Source organism: Mus pahari, chromosome 9, assembly GCF_900095145.1.
Source record: "Mus pahari chromosome 9, PAHARI_EIJ_v1.1, whole genome shotgun sequence".
NCBI lineage: Eukaryota > Metazoa > Chordata > Mammalia > Rodentia > Muridae > Mus > Mus pahari.
The window spans coordinates 88797242-88812728 of record NC_034598.1 but is presented as its reverse complement, the minus strand read 5'-3'; the positions used below and the strand labels follow the sequence as shown (position 1 = coordinate 88812728).

General features: G+C 47.7%; 1 protein-coding gene across 2 annotated transcripts in view; it reads right to left on the bottom strand.

The window, feature by feature from the left end:
* The window catches only part of Syn3 (synapsin III), a 430935-nt gene that overhangs the window by 386375 nt on the left and 29073 nt on the right, over positions 1-15487 (bottom strand). For both annotated transcript variants that reach the window (XM_021204345.2, XM_029542325.1), the window contains exon 2: positions 11765-12223. In XM_021204345.2, the coding sequence (XP_021060004.1) occupies positions 11765-12075 (311 nt within the window). In that variant the 5' untranslated portion in view covers positions 12076-12223. The remainder of the gene's footprint in view (positions 1-11764; positions 12224-15487) is intronic.

The window sequence follows — 15487 nt, the reverse complement described above, 5'->3', positions numbered from 1 at the left end:
CATCATTGGGAAGAGAGGCCCCTTGGTCTTGCAAACTTTATAAGCCCCAGTACAGGGGATCACCAAGGCCAAGAAGGGGAAGTGGGTGGGTAGGGGAGCTGGGGGGTGGGGTATAGGGGACTTTGGGGATAGCATTTAAAATGTAAATGAAATAAATACCTAATAAAATTGGGGGGGGGGGAGTCTGGCTTCAGTTGAACATTAGAAACTTAGAAACATCTGGCCTGTATTCCCAAATGGCAGAAGTTGGCTGAGTGTCCTGCCACTGCTGCCTTTAGAGGGAACATTGCCTGTCACAGCCAGCACCATCCTTATGGTTCCCAGTCATCTCCCTGCAGCTGAGGCCAAATGGTTAATGCCTTTTGCCATGGAGCCTAGGCGGCTGTTTTCCTGACCACAGGGAAGTGCTTTCTTCCCACCCGCACTTGTCCCCATCCATGTGCCCCCACACCTACTGGTGTGTCTTCTATAAATAGCCTTATTAAGCCCGTATTTCGCATGGTAATTAACTTCTCAAAGATCTCCAGAAAACCCAGCAGGAGAGTGGACAGGAATCCTTGTCCCTTTTCCTGCCATGGTAGATGATTCCCTCTTGCCAGGGAACACATTAGAGGCAGGCTTCTACAGGCCCTGGGGAGATAGACATTATGTAATGAGGCTGGCATCTGCCCAGAGACATGCCTTTCCTGGGGGAGGGTTGTAAGCAGTGGGGTAAAGTCTTGGGGGCACCAGCTCTGAAGTCTGTTGCCCAAGCAGAAGCAGGTCTGTGAGGGACTTTGTAGAAAGGTCACTGGCAGGATTTGGGCAAGAAAGCCAGGCTGTGGAGGGTGAGGCTGTGGAATTCCTCAGAGAAGAGGGAGGCAAGGGCATGAGACAGGCAAGACAAAGGCCAGAGGAGAAGAGCCAGTGCTTCAGTTTAGAGCCTCCTCTAAGGGCTTCTAGAGTAAGATCACCTGGGGTCTGAGCTCTTCATTACTGTCACAAATGAGTAGCCAAACCAAACTTGGAATCTTCTACATAATGGGAAACCCACCCCTTTCCCCACCACCACTTGATCTCTGCCACCGAACTGTACGTATACTGAGCTGTACATGTTCCTGACCTGCTCTGTTTATCAAGTTGAATTTCATCTCCATCTTCCATTGCTCCACCAGCAGTCTTGTTCCTATTCATTTAAACCATGTAGTAAGCCCTCTGTTTTGATCGATGCTAAGGTTGGTTTTCCATCACGGTCAACAAGCAGGTCCCTGACTCCGTTCCGGACATTCAGAGTCCTCTGTGGTATGGGACAGTTCCTCGTGGCCTGACCTGGATCCATCCGATCCTTGTTTAGAAGTGTTTCCTCCATTCAAATTGGTCCATGTTCTGACAGAATCAAACCTCCCTCCTATACGCAACATCTGTGGGTTTGTCACAAAGTCTCCTCAAGAGAGAAGCCAGGATTCATTTTTCACCAAGAATTTGTTTTTTAAGTGTACAATGTGTGCACATCTCTGGAGGGGCCTCACAGGCTGACGTTTTCTAGAATTCCAATCACTACTCATTCTCCTTCTAAGAACGTCACCATATATATATATCCAGTAAAACCTCATTTTGCATACATTGACCAAAGATGCTTGTCTTCTTTACAAAGAACTTTACCTTATACAACAAGTTTAGGGCGGTAGCCGGAAATAATCATTCTAATAGGAACACTCATGATCCTCACACAGCCACGTGCTGGTACGTCTAAGGAAACAGGCACTCTTTACATCTGAGAGCTCATGGCTCAGTCAAGCTCTTTAGAGAATCAGCAAAAAGAAAGAGATTTAGGGGGGAAAGTTCTCCCTATTCTCTTCTGTTCAAAGACATTTTCCTTGTACCTTCTACCTAAGTTCCAAGGGTGAAGCTCTCTTCCCCCAAGATTCTACAAGAGCAGGGTGGTGGTAACAACCTTTCTGTTTCCCCTTCCTCCGTCTCTCCTCGCAGGAGCTGGGTAGGAAGCTGCAGAGACACCAGCCCTTGGATTGGACAGCATGAAGACCTCACGAAGAAGGGTCAGCACTTGAAAAATTCCTCAAGTCAAAAGGGCTAGGGGCTTGGGTGCCACACAAGGCCCTCACTGTGTGTGCACATTGTCTCCCTGATAAAAGGGGCCGGGCCTGGGAAAATGGAGCTGTCTCCAGGCAACAGAGCTGGTTGAAGGGGAATGTCCAGGCCCCTCCCCTCTCCCTGGACACTAGGGCAGGGAGAAACACAGGGAGGGCAGAGGTACAGGGCCAACGTCTAGCCCTGAAGCCCCCCAGGTGGGGTCAGGTGGAATGTTTAGGTTAATGAATAAAGCAAATAGGAGGTGAGACCTCTTTTAAGAGCCCCCCACTCCTCTCTTCATTTCACCTGAAGCCCCTTACAGGTTTCCACATACAACAGTTGTGTTATGCAATGGAGGGCCTTATGGTGGCAACAGGCATGAGGAGTTCCCCAGAGCTGGGGGTCTACAGCAGAGCTGTGCATCTATGCTTTAAGCTTCTCTGTTTACTCTAGGGCCAGCTGACTGACTGGGAACACTCACTGTAACTCGGAGGATGACTGCCAGCCTGCCAGGGCCTGGACGCCCCTCCTCCAGGGCTTCTGGAAGCTGGCCCTCCAGCACAACAAGCTGAACTGAGAAGCATGCCAAGCGGCTTCCTTGCCCCTGGCTCCCAGGGCTATTATAGTCACAAGCAATTAGCAACTGCAATTAATTGATAATAACAATTACCATCCCAGGGCCTATTATGTCAGGCTGAGCCATGGCCCAACCTCACCCAGGCCATTCCCTTTACCCTTCAGGAAAGCTAGTCTGTTGTCCTACCTTACAGAGGAGGAATGTGAGGCTGGGAGGTTAGCCTCGACTAAGGTTTCATAACTGAAAGGGTCAGTAGGGATCTAGGAGTCTGGCTGGAGACCGTCCTCTGGGACGGCCCTCCTCCTGGCTGCTGATGTCAGAGAAAGCTGTGCTCTGGGGATGGGGCCGCTCTGCAGACCTGATTTGACTCCCCAGACAGAAAGCAAGGCATCTCGGAGGCCAGCCTCTTGTCAGTTCACATATTTCCTTCTTCCCTGAGGGAAAAATACTGGACACACAATGAAATTCAGATTTCCAATGAACAGTAAACGAATGTTTAGTTCATGTCAATCTCATGAGTCACTGTATACCCTTAGGCTCCTTCACTAAGCAGTCACTTGATCACCTGTATTTATATTTGCTCACTCTGACAATCCTACTTTGATGGTCATCTTTATTGTCAATTTGATGGCCTGTAGAATCACCATGGAAACGTACCTCTGGGTACCATCCCATGGGCTGGATTCTCAGATGCTCTAGGATGGAGAAGGCTAGCCGGGGGGCCGGCATTCGTCTCATCCTGCTTCCCGATGCAGATGCTCTGTACCTGCCTCCCACACCTCCTGCCGTACTTTCCTCGCCATGATGGACTGGACCTTTAAAGTGTGAGCCCAGATAAAACCTTCCTCTCGTAAGATGCTTCTGACCAGGTATCTGGTCATACAAATGAGAAAAGTCACTAGCACACCTTCCCATAGGCCACTGCTGGTGATGCCAGCTCTGAGATACACCTTTCCCCCACCCCTACCTGTTGGTGGCAAAGATGGCAGCAGGGTATCCTAGTTGCTGTGGGCCCTCCTAGGCTCACGACGAGTCCTCAGAGAGACACTCCAAGGTGTCTTATCCAAGCAGCCAGAAGCAGTGTGACTCCCTCCGTAGAAGACTAGAGCTGTTCTGTTACACCTGGGGAAGCAGCAAGGAGCCTTGGGAATACCAAGGAAGGATCCTGAATTCCAGAGCACCTAAGTGTCTTCTGAGAGAGCCTTCTCAAGGCTGACCCTTCCTATAGAAGAAACAAGCTTTTTGGTATCTGTCTCTTCACTAATGAAATACCCATCTCAGCTTACCACGTGCAAGGCACTGCGCTCAAAACACTAGTCGTTAAAGAGGGAAGGAACAGCTTCATGGTGGAGCTGATGTTGGAAGCACAAGATGGAAACTCAGGTGGAGGCGTTGCGTGTGCTAAAGCATTCATGTGAAAGAGATGAGAAAGGGACTCTTACTGGGGGCTTCATCATACTTCACCCCGAGGTCAATGAGGTAGGGACAGAGATAGTACAACCACCTACTTTACAAGTAAAGAAACAGGTTCCCAAGCAAGCTGGCCAGGACCCAGAGATGCTGAGGGTAAAGTGTGGGCCTTAATTCTGAGCTGCCACCTTACTAGACTGGAATTCTCTAGAACTTAATCCTCTTTCCCCTTTAATTCTCATAGAAATACACAGCTGGCTTGTGTTCCTGGGAGTGGCAACTTTAATATCAAAGCAGGTCAAGAGAATGGAAAAGTCTCTGCCTGGGCTCCCTTGGTACTTTAAAAAGAGGAAAAATATTCTCTGAGTATCCAAGAACAACTTTTATAAAACGTTCACTCTGCCAGTCTGAGATTACGAGTGTCTGGGTGCCTTCAAGGGCTCCCTTTCCTCCTGGCACCTTTACAGTCAACCACTCAAAGGGCTCTGGCAGGGTGAGGCTGCCTGGGTGGGGTAGGGCACTTCCCTCCTGGGTGAGGTCACTGGTCTTCTGTGCTTGGCCAATGAGGTGTGAATGGAGTTCTGCCACTATTCTCTCAGCTGTCAGATGCTGGATGTGTGTGTGTGTGTGTGTGTGTGTGTGTGTGTGTGTGTGTGTGTGTGTAGGTGGTGCCAGAGCCTATTCACATGCAGCACAGGAGGTCCTGAGCTTCAGGTGCAGATGTGAGAGCAGCAAGAACAGAGTGACACCCAGGCTTGTCCTCAAATGCCCTTGCTGAATCCCAAGATGCCAGTAACATCTGCTTTGGTTGAGGGCACAAAGCTTTCTTATTTATAAAACAAGAATAGTATTGGTCCCCACACAGTAATTAGGAGGGTTAAATTAGAGAATGGGTGGGAACCACTCAGCACAGTGCCTGGCAATGGGAAGTGCATGAGGTTGTCAGTGGTCACTGTCGATTGGGCGGTGTACCTCTGGGCATGCCTGTGGGGATTACCTTAATTCTCTTCATTGATGTGAGAAGGCCAATCATAATTGTGGGAGGGACTATTGCCTGGGCAGGAGACCCTGGTCCGTTTAAAATGGAGAGAACAACATGGGTGGCAGTATGCTCGCACGCTCTTACTAACTATGGGTTCTATGTATGTAACCACATACCTTAAGTTCCAGCCCACCCCACCCCCCCGAGAGTCCCCAAGTATAACAGGTCACAAACTGGAGCGGTTGGCCATAAAAGAACTATCTCCTCCTTGTGTCACTTTTGTCGGAGAATTTTATCCCAGCAACAAGAGAAGACACTAAGCCCATTCATAAAGCTATTCATGGAATAATGAGGACATGGTCAGTCCTCCGAGTTTGTCGATTTTTGTGTATCTCTGTCTTCTGATCCATCCAAACTGCCCCGCATCTCCTTCATGCCCATCATGGGAGGCTTGGGTAGGAAGGTGGCTCTTACCCCCACCCCCACCCCCACCCCCAAGCTCAGCCACGCTGGTTTCCTTGAGCAGGTATGAGCATCTTCTGCTGCTTCCTTACCTGGAAAACATCCCCTGGGCAGTCCACTGGGAAGTGCTGGTGGGCCATTAATGCTATGGCTATGCACTGATAGCTCCTACGACTTCTGTATAACTGTCTCCACCAGAGTCAATGTGATTTTCTGTCAGGTTGAACGCGAGGTGAGAGCAAGTAGAGTTTAAGCATGCTACCGAGTTCATTCCTCATTGTCACACTCATACCTTGTCATTGCCAATCACTTCCCAGATCATTGCCCATTTCCCTGTCTCTATCGTCTGTACTGCTCTATGCATAGAAACACAATGACACCATTTAGGAGTGGGCGGGCCACTGGTGGGAGAGAAGACACAGACGCCCATCTCAGTCTTTTTCAACCTAGAAGTGTCACAGGTGCTCAGCCAGGGCTACCATTGACTGTGCCTGGCCAGGCAAATGAGGTATGACAGCCTCTAGGCTTCATGCATGGTGGCTATGGAGCACTTCAAATGAAGGACACCCTTTCTATTTCTCAAATAAACAAGGAAGGGGTGGTGGTGAGCAGACATGCGACAGGTCATTGTTAGATGGAACTGCAGTTTGAGAACAAGTTAACCCAGAGGAGAGAGGACCACCAGGACAAAGGCTTATTACCTGCATCTCCGAGTCCCAGTGCCCCTGCTGCCTCTCCAGAGAACCCGCAAGCAGGAGGGCTCACCTGCTCCACCTGGTAATGGTCTTTGTAATTGCTAAGTAACAGAATGCTTTTTATTTTGACATTCAAAACTTGGGCTCTGGTTGGTGCACCTACATGTCTCCCTGCTTGCTTTTGTATGTGTACACGTGCAAGAGAGGTATTCATGTGTGAGTGTGTGTGTGTATGTGGTGTGTGCATCTATGGATGCCAGAGCTAAACCTCATGTGTCGTCCCTCATCTCCTGCCCACCTTCTTGTTGAGACAAGGTCTCTCACTGAACCTGGAAATTGCCAGGAAGGTTAGCATGGGGATAGACACCGAGTCCTAGGGCTCTCGCTGTGTCCAGGTCCTCATTGCTAGATTACAAGCATGTGCCACCACTTCCAGCTTTTTATGTGTGTTCTGGGGATTGAATTTAGGACCTTTCTCTTTTAAAGAACAATCCTTATCATTCACTTTTCATGGACTCTAGCATACCGATAAAGAGCTAAGATTTTATAGTCTAGGGATTATAATTGTGACCCCTTCCATTGTGTGTGTAGTACCACTGGCTACCAAGGTCAGGTACTTGCAAGTTCATAATGTCACACTGATTAGACAGGGAGAGGGACAATGACATACACAGACTGTGCACTGATTGTGCATTGAGCTCTAGACAATATAAAGATGACTGAGCAACCTGAGGAAGAGTCCATTACAACCTGCTGTGATGAGCCACAAGCCTGTGGTGAAGAAGTTAAACCAGGGAGGTAGCCACCAGCACTGTGAACAAGATGTTCGTGTCAGATGTGGTACCCAGAAGAAGCAACATCTTCACTTACTGAAGCTTCTAAGGATGAACAGAAACTGGCCAGGTAAACATAGCAGGGAAGGATATTTTGGGGAACAGGAACAGAAACTGGTAAGGTGAGTTGTGCTTAGGGAATCACTTTTCTGCAAAGCAGGATGAGGGCTGAAGACATACACAGAGCCGGTCGGTGTGTGTGTGTGTGTGTGTGTGTGTGTGTGTGTGTGTGTGTGTGTGTGCGTGACATGCTTGTGACTGTAAACTCAAAGTTTAGGCTTGTGATACATCATCAAAGGGTGGAAGTTTGTTTGTTTCCAGAGAGGATACAATGATGCTAGATTGGAAGGGAACCAGGAGACATGGTCAAGTCTGGAAGCTTGAAGCCAGGGCAACTGCTGGAAACTCTAGGCAAGGAAAGGAAACCAGTGCCTGCCAGGGCAGCAGGCTGAAGGAAACAGCTTAGAAACTGACTTGCTTGCTCATGGCTCTCTCTTGGGCTTCCCAGGACTGATTGCTTCGTCCCATCCCAGAGGACAGACCTGCTACCAAGCCAGACCTCTAGCAGGTGGCAAGAAGCTCCCTAGAGACCCACAGCATGGCTAGGTTCACCTCCACAAGCTGCATCTTAAAGTATTCAGTCATGAACCCTTGCAGCAAAGGTGGCTTGGGATCTCAGTTTGTTCTCAGAAAATGCAAACACTACAAATGTGATCAAAATCAAAAGTCTACGGCTGAGAAAGGCTCAAGGGGAGGATACCCCCACTACTCTTTCCCCCAAGGGACCGGCTGTCAAACTGCCTTCTAAATATGTTTATACTCATAAACGAGTGCAGCTCTCAGCCTGGGGATTTTTTTCCCCTAGAGGATGTTGGTTAATGCAAAGATTAATATCTGGTGCAAGAGCAGAGAATATGTGATTGATGATTATTGATGACCAGTAGTTGGAACATCTATATCATTCCCTATCAAGGCCTGGGAGCATCACAGAATTTAGGAGTGGCAGGATGTGAGGGTTGTCATGAAATGTCATCCCAATATGACATTGTCACTGTACTATGAACACACAGACCCTTCCACATTCCATCAGAGAGAGGGAGAGAGAGAGAGAAGAGCTGGTGCCCACAAGATCCCACCCTTTCCTGAGGATCTGATGACTGTTAATGGTTGCTGTGAGGGGGTGTGTTATTTTCTCCAAGGGCATAGCTATTGAGGGACTAGATGGGAAGAAAAATAAGGAAAAATAAAGGACAGGTCCCTTTCCCAGGGGTCTGGCCAGTTCTCAGGTGGAATTGATTGGACCCACAGGTTTAGATAATCTGCCAGCTGGCCTCTGAGAAGAGGGGTGGGTTCCCAACACACTCTCTGCTCGCAAGGAAACCTCATGAGACAGATTGGCCCTGGATCAACAGAGAAAGACAGTTTGCAGGGCTGAATCTGAGAAGAGTCAGGAAGAGGACAGCAGTGTGTCCCTGGGGGGCGGGGGTAGGGTAGGGCCACTCTCAGCCCTGACAGTACAAGCCCCTCTCATTATCATCTCAAAAGGGAAGGAAGAGGCAGTGAGAGCTGGTTTCTTCTCTTTTCACAACTTCTCCTCTCTGGAGACCATCACACAAAGGAGGAGAAGCTGGGAAGAAGCAGGACCTGGAGGCAGCTGGCTCCCCCAGGATACACTGGACCATGTGGCTAGCCTGCCACCTGCTGGCTAATTTTGGTAGCTGTGGTCAGGCACTTCTGGAGGCTTCTATAGGTAGGATAGAGAATCTTCTGGTGTCTGCAAGCTGTTAGTTCTGGAAACAGTCTCCCTATGTAGCAGGGGCTGGCCTTGAACTCCCAGTCCTCTCAAACTCAGCCTCCTAAGTGCAAGGATTACAGCCCTACCACAACCAGCAAGACCGATTTGAACGCACCCAGGGAGAGCTGGGAATGCCACTGAGATGCTGAGAGGTTAGGAGGGCATGAAGATGTAAGAAAGGAGTTCGAAGGAGAAGCTGATGAGCCCGTGGTAGGAAGTCTCCCAGTTACAAACATTCAGTGAATATGTAGCCAACTCCTAGGTAAGCCCACGAGTCTCAATTTCTTTTTTCCCCACCAAAGGGCAAGAAGAGTACCAGAAACCAAACACTTGTTGTTCTTAAGACCCAGTTAAAGTGTGAGCAAGTGATAGATGCTTCAGCACACTGAGAGACAGACCACTCAGGGCAAAATCGTTATCTCCGCTCTGAATTCCAAGGGAGCAGCACCTCAGACTTCTACACTACTAATTTCTATAGATTAAGGAGATCGATGACCAAAGTCAAAATCTAAATGCTACTTGACTGGGGCCACCAGCTGGATCCCAGCCTTGTTCTCTGTGCCTTGTCACAGTGTCACAGGCTCTGCGGGCAGGTAAAGAGCAGTAATATCTACTTAGCAGGTGCTCAGCAGGAAGGGATGCCAACAGGAAGCCAGACACAGTGGGATAAACCCTGTCCTGTCTGCACAATACAGGGGACAAAGGCATAAATCAAGACTGCCTGGAAGGTGCTGCTGCCAAGATTAGTGACATACAGAGAGGTCCACCGTTCTCTACAATAGTATGCACATATGCTTGCATTCCACTCGGTAGCTACCCAAGGACTTTTATATTGACTTTCATGTTATCTACTTCCATAAAGCCCCGTGTGGAGGCAGGTACCGAATTTAGGTACAGCAAGTCACAAGAGCTACAAAGCTGGGAGGGGGTTGAGGGGTAGGACAGAACGTGGCCTAGCTGTTACCATACCACAGTCTCCATTATTAAACTTCACTTCCAAACAGGAGGCAGCTTTCTTAACAAATAGCTGAGGCAGAGGTAAGACAAGTAGCACAGAATAAGGTCCAATGTCTGGTTAGGTCCTGGGGAGATGGCTCAGTGAATGAAGTATTTGACTTGCAAGCCTCCGGGAGACAGGAGGTCAGATCCCTGAAGCCCTGTAAAAGTCTGGAAGGCATGGTAGCCACCTGTAATCCCAGCCCTGGGGAGGCAGAGACAGGGAATCCTGGGGGTGCAAGGGGGTAGGGTGGGGAGACCAGTTAGCGCATCTAGCAAGAGCTGGCAAACTCTGGGTTCATTGAGAGATTCTGCCTCTAAATAAAGCGCAGAGTGGTTCGGGGTGACACTTGACATCCACTTCCAGCTTCTATACGTACAGCATATTTGTTAATGTACGTGCATGCACCCACACACATGAGCACACACATACATACATGCATACACATCACACACAGATATAAAAGAGAAGGTCGGATGAGATAGAAACGGAGACTTCGAGGCTAGCCCAGGCAGCCAGTGGATTGCTGGGTAAATGAGCAGGAGCTGTGCCCCTGGATGAGGGCCTGGAAGCAAAACCTCTGAAGCTACCAAGCCTCGAGGGCAGCGTCCCAGCATACAGCAGGCCCAAGCGAGCCTGTGAGTCAAAAGCCTTGGAGAAAATAGAAGACAACTCAGGCCAATCAGACAGAGGCAACTTCCAGACCATCCTGGATGTTAAGATCAGATTATTTCTGGTTTGGGTGTGGGGGTTCATACCTGTCATCCCAGCACCCAAGAGGCAGGGGTAGGAAGCTCTCCCATGAGTTTGGATTCAGACTCAGTTACATAGTGAGTTCTCGGCATAAAGCAACGAACAGTAAACAGGTCACTTCTCATCAGAAAGGTGAGGCCTGCCTGCCACCTAAATCAGCTGAGCATGTTCTAGCATTGCCGAACGTTAGGAATACATTTGAATAAATGAACAGCTTCGACTTCAAAGCAGAGGTTCGGCCGCCCCCAACCTGAGTCTACTTATCCAGGGGTCCTGGGTGCTGGCCACGTACAAAAATTTGGAATTCTGGAGATAGTCATACATGAGTTTGCCCCCCAACACCGTGCATGGGTCTACTATCAGAACAACTGTTTTGCACGGGTTCAGCTCTGCTCTGGACATAGTGCTTCAGTGTCTACGTAATTGGGCCCTATGTCCTTAACTGTAAACTATGTCTTGTGAGACTTACAGTATGTATGACCTCTCAGGATCACAACGTTGGGGGATAGACTTATTCCGGAAAAGCAGACCAATATATGAGCACCACACCTGCTCCTGTGACCTGGTGCCCTGTGACGGGTCACTTACTGAATGATTACTGCTTTCAGAACGTACTGTCTGGAGGAGGCCAGAGAACTCGTCAACCCCATCCAATGGAGTATCCGAGGTCAAGCTTATGGGAGAAGTGGGATGTAAGTGTGGGTAACCTGTTCCCAAGGAGTTGGGAAAAGAACAGTGAGCCTCTGTTGATTCGTGTACCTTCTCAACAGCCTCATTTTGTCAGAGCGGAAGGTAACTTGGGAAACACTGTGAGGTGCATTTCACGCTGAAAAACTTTGCTTGTTCAGAAAGGTCATATGGTTTCCCTGCTGTGTCTCCAGAACATTCGCAGTGAGTGAGCTTTTCCCATATCAAAAACATGAAGACTTAAGACGTTTATAGCATACTCAGGGAACTTTCCAGACTTGGGGCCTCTGTGGTTCATTTCAGAGCTGTTAGACTTGGAGTTGGCAGATGGCTCTGCCAGTATAAGGCCCCTAGAAAACAAGACATACAGCATCTCTGATGGACTCCTCCTGCTCCCAGCTAACCTCAGAAACTATATAGGCCACTTATAACACATGCTTTCTATTCTTTCCTCTCAAGAGGTGAGATAGCCACACCCGGATTCCATCCCTGAAGCTGCTTACCAGTCTGTATGGGCGTCATCGATAACCAACAAGATCCTGGGTCTCTGAACCACGGGTGTGACAGGAGTGGGTGGTTCCATCAGCCCCGAGGGGGCCTGTGGGGTCTGTTTCATGGCACTGGAGAAGGAGCTGAACAGGCTGGATCCTGGAGATGAGAAGGAGGCAGCCAGGGGCTGGGGGTGCCTCCTCTCTGTGGCCGGGGATGCTGGGGAGCTACTGGAGCTCTCTGGGCGCTGCAGGTCCGGCATGTAGCCATTGGGCAGGTTGGCCACAAAGCTGCTGTCAGACAGCCGCCTCCGGAGGAAGTTCATGGCTGCGATAGATAGGGATCCTCCGTCCACACAAAACTCGATGAGGTTTGAGATGCAGGTTGCCAGTTACAGGGAGCTGGAGGCTCGGGGTCAGAGGATCGTAGAGCTTCAGCACCACCGGAAGTGGACTTCACAGGACTCTGTTTACCTGTTGAAAATAAGCCAGCAAGCACATTAGCAGAACCAACTACCTCCCATTTAAAAGCAAATAGATAGAGCACATTTCCAGCCCATCATCTGTGTGTGTGAAAACTGGGACACACTTTTAGAGAGTAATGTGGCAATTTGCTTTAAAAGCATACAACTTCCATTTTCAAGAATTCTATACTAGAAAAAAATAATCGAAGAAACAGGTAAATACTTCATGCATAAGTGGATTCATCACAGCCTTATTGACCCTAGGAAAACATTGGCAAGCCACCAGTATTCAGCCACAGGACGATAAGTCACAAAGAGGCCAACTGTTTCTGTCCATTCAAAAAGAGTTCACATGCTGGGCAGTAGTGGTGCACACCTTCAATCCCAGCCCTTGGGAGGCAGATGGATTTCTTTCTTTTCTTTTCTTTTTTTTTCTGGTTTTTTCGAAACAGGGTTTCTTTGCATAGCCCTGGCTGTCCTGGAACTCATTTTGTAGACCAGGCTGGCCTCGAACTCAGAAATCTGCCTGTCTCTGCCTCCCGAGTGCTGGGATTAAAGGCGTGAGCCACCACGCCCGGCTGTAGGTGGATTTCTGAGTTTGAGGTCAGCCTGGTCCACAGAGTGAGTTCCAGGACAGCCAGGGCTACACAGAGAAACCCTGTCTCAAAAACAAAAAACAAAAAATCAATAATAATAATAATAAATAAAAGTTCAAATGAAACAACTTTAGTAACAGAACTCAGTTTCATGCTGTGATAATAAATATATCAAGTCAGCGTGCTGGCACACACCAACAACCCCAGCTACACTGAAGGTAGAAACCAGTAGGTCAATCGTTCAAGGTCTGGCTTGGCTATAGTGGGGCTGCTGGACCAAGTGGTAATTCTATTTCCCATTTTCTGAGGCATCCCAAACTGTTCTCCATAACAACAATATTAATTTATATTCCCATTTATAGTACACAAAAATCTCCTTTCTCCATGCCCTCGATGGCTGTATCTTTATGATTTTAAATTATATTTCTATATGTACATGTCATAATGTGTTTGTGGAGGTCGGAGGACAACTTGTAGAAATCAGTTCTCTCCTACAATGTCAGTGCCAGGTATCAAACTTAGTGGCAGGCACTGGGCCATGTTGCCGGGCCTCAGCATGGTCTTTCATATCGCTTATAACAATCATTCTATCTCATGTGAGGTGTTCATTGTACCCATTTGCATCTTCCTGGTGACAAGCACTACCTTCATATATCTTTCCTGTGTCTTCCTTTGAGAAATATCTATTCAAGTGCTTTATCTATCTTTAGAATAGGTTTTTGTTTCCTGTTGAATTGAGTTCTCTTATATTTTTGGATGATAGCCTTTATCAGACAGATATTTCTAAATTATTTTTCCAGTCCATCAGCTGTCTCTCACACGAATGCTTCTTTCAATCTGGTGTAATCTTATTTGTTCATTCTGACTTACATGTTGCCTGAATGTGGGAGACATATCTCAGATATCATTGCCGATGCAAAATTGATTTCTCTCTCTTTATGTTTTTCTAATTGTTTACATTTTCAGTATTACACTCGTTTATCCATCTTGGATTTTATATAGGGTATAAGACCAGGCTCCAACTCGTTTTTCTGTCTGTAGTTAGCCATCTCCATGGTAATTTTTCTGTGGAAACTATCTCCTCTCTGTTGTATGTTCTTAGAAGCTTGACTGAAAATGCTCGGACTTATCTCTGAGCGCTCTGCTCTGTGCTAGGGCAGTGTATCTGTTTCTCCATCATTGCTATACTTCACGAACACTTGTTTATTTGCATCTTATGCATATGAGTGTTTTGCCTGCATGTATTTATATGCATTGCAGGTGAGCCTGGTACCTACAGAGGACAGAAAAAGGTATCAGATCCCAGTAACTATAGTTACAGATGATTGTGAGCCATCATGTGGATGCTGGGAACTGAGGCCAGGCCCTCTAGACGTACCCTTATCCTCTGAGCCAGCTCCTGAGTACTATAGGCCATGGGTCTTTAAGATGAAACATGAAGACTGTGAAGTATCTGTGCAAATGGCAGGGAGGGTGTTGGCATATCTGAAGCAGAGAAAGAAGGTCNGTTCTGCTGGGGGGAAATACAAGGTCACAAGAAAAAGATTAGAGGAATGGAGATTAGATACCAGTTTAAAAATGGCATACTGAAGGTAAGTTTGGCTTTAATACAATGGTGGCAGTACTCTATAAAAGCGTTATAGAAAAGAGAGTCATGATCAAGGTTTTTGGCCTTTATGTGTGACACAGACTGTGGAAAATTTATATGACTGTTACCTTGCTCAGGTGTCGCTTACCCAGGGTTTCAGGTTTTTGTTTGTTTGTTTGCTTTTGTTTTGCTTTGTTTTGTCTTTTTAGTCATACACCATTCACCCCAGTCCAAAGTCTTTTTACCTTGGAAAGTTCCAGAAAGATGCTATTAATGTGTTCTAACCTGTCTACTTCTTCACATGATATGCTAAAATCTCACACTGCACTGTTCCATCCCATACAAGACAATGGCCATCCATTTGTCCAGCATATACACATGGTGTATGCCACCTGCCCATCAGGCACTGATACCCCATCTTCGTCACAAGAATTCTATTATCACAATATAACAGTTCTTGCTTTTTTTTTTTCCAGAGACAGGGTTTCTCTGTATAGCCTTGGCTGTCCTGGAACTAACTTTGTAGACCAGGCTGGCCTCAAACTCAGAAATCCGCCTGCCTCTGCCTCCCAAGTGCAGGGATGTGTCACCATGCCCGACTCAGTTCTTGCTTTTAAGTGACCAGCATTTTCCTTGATGGCTGCAAGAATTCTATTACCACAATATAATAGTTCTTGCGTTTAAGTGACCAGAATTTTCCTTAATGGCTGCAGTGTGAAAAGCAGTGACATTACCACATACCTGCCACTAGAGGGCAGNCGTGGACACATCAGATTGGAAAATGAACCTTGTGGCTGGCAGCCTCTCAAATTTACTTCTNAGAGACTGAGGTGGGAAAGGGGAGTATTGAGAGGATGAAAACAGGTCCACTTGGCAATAGAGCCTGAGGAGGGACAATCGCAGGCTTTACAGCAACTTAGGAAGANCTTTNTGGAGTGGGAAGAGTCATCTCACAGTGGCATCAGCCCAGAGAAGAAAGCAGGGGTCTGCTCAGATGTCTCTGAAAACCTTGAGTTCATTTCCTTGCTCATGATCAGGTAGGCTTATGCACCTGGGTTCCCACCCTGGAATCCACCTATAAACCTCATAT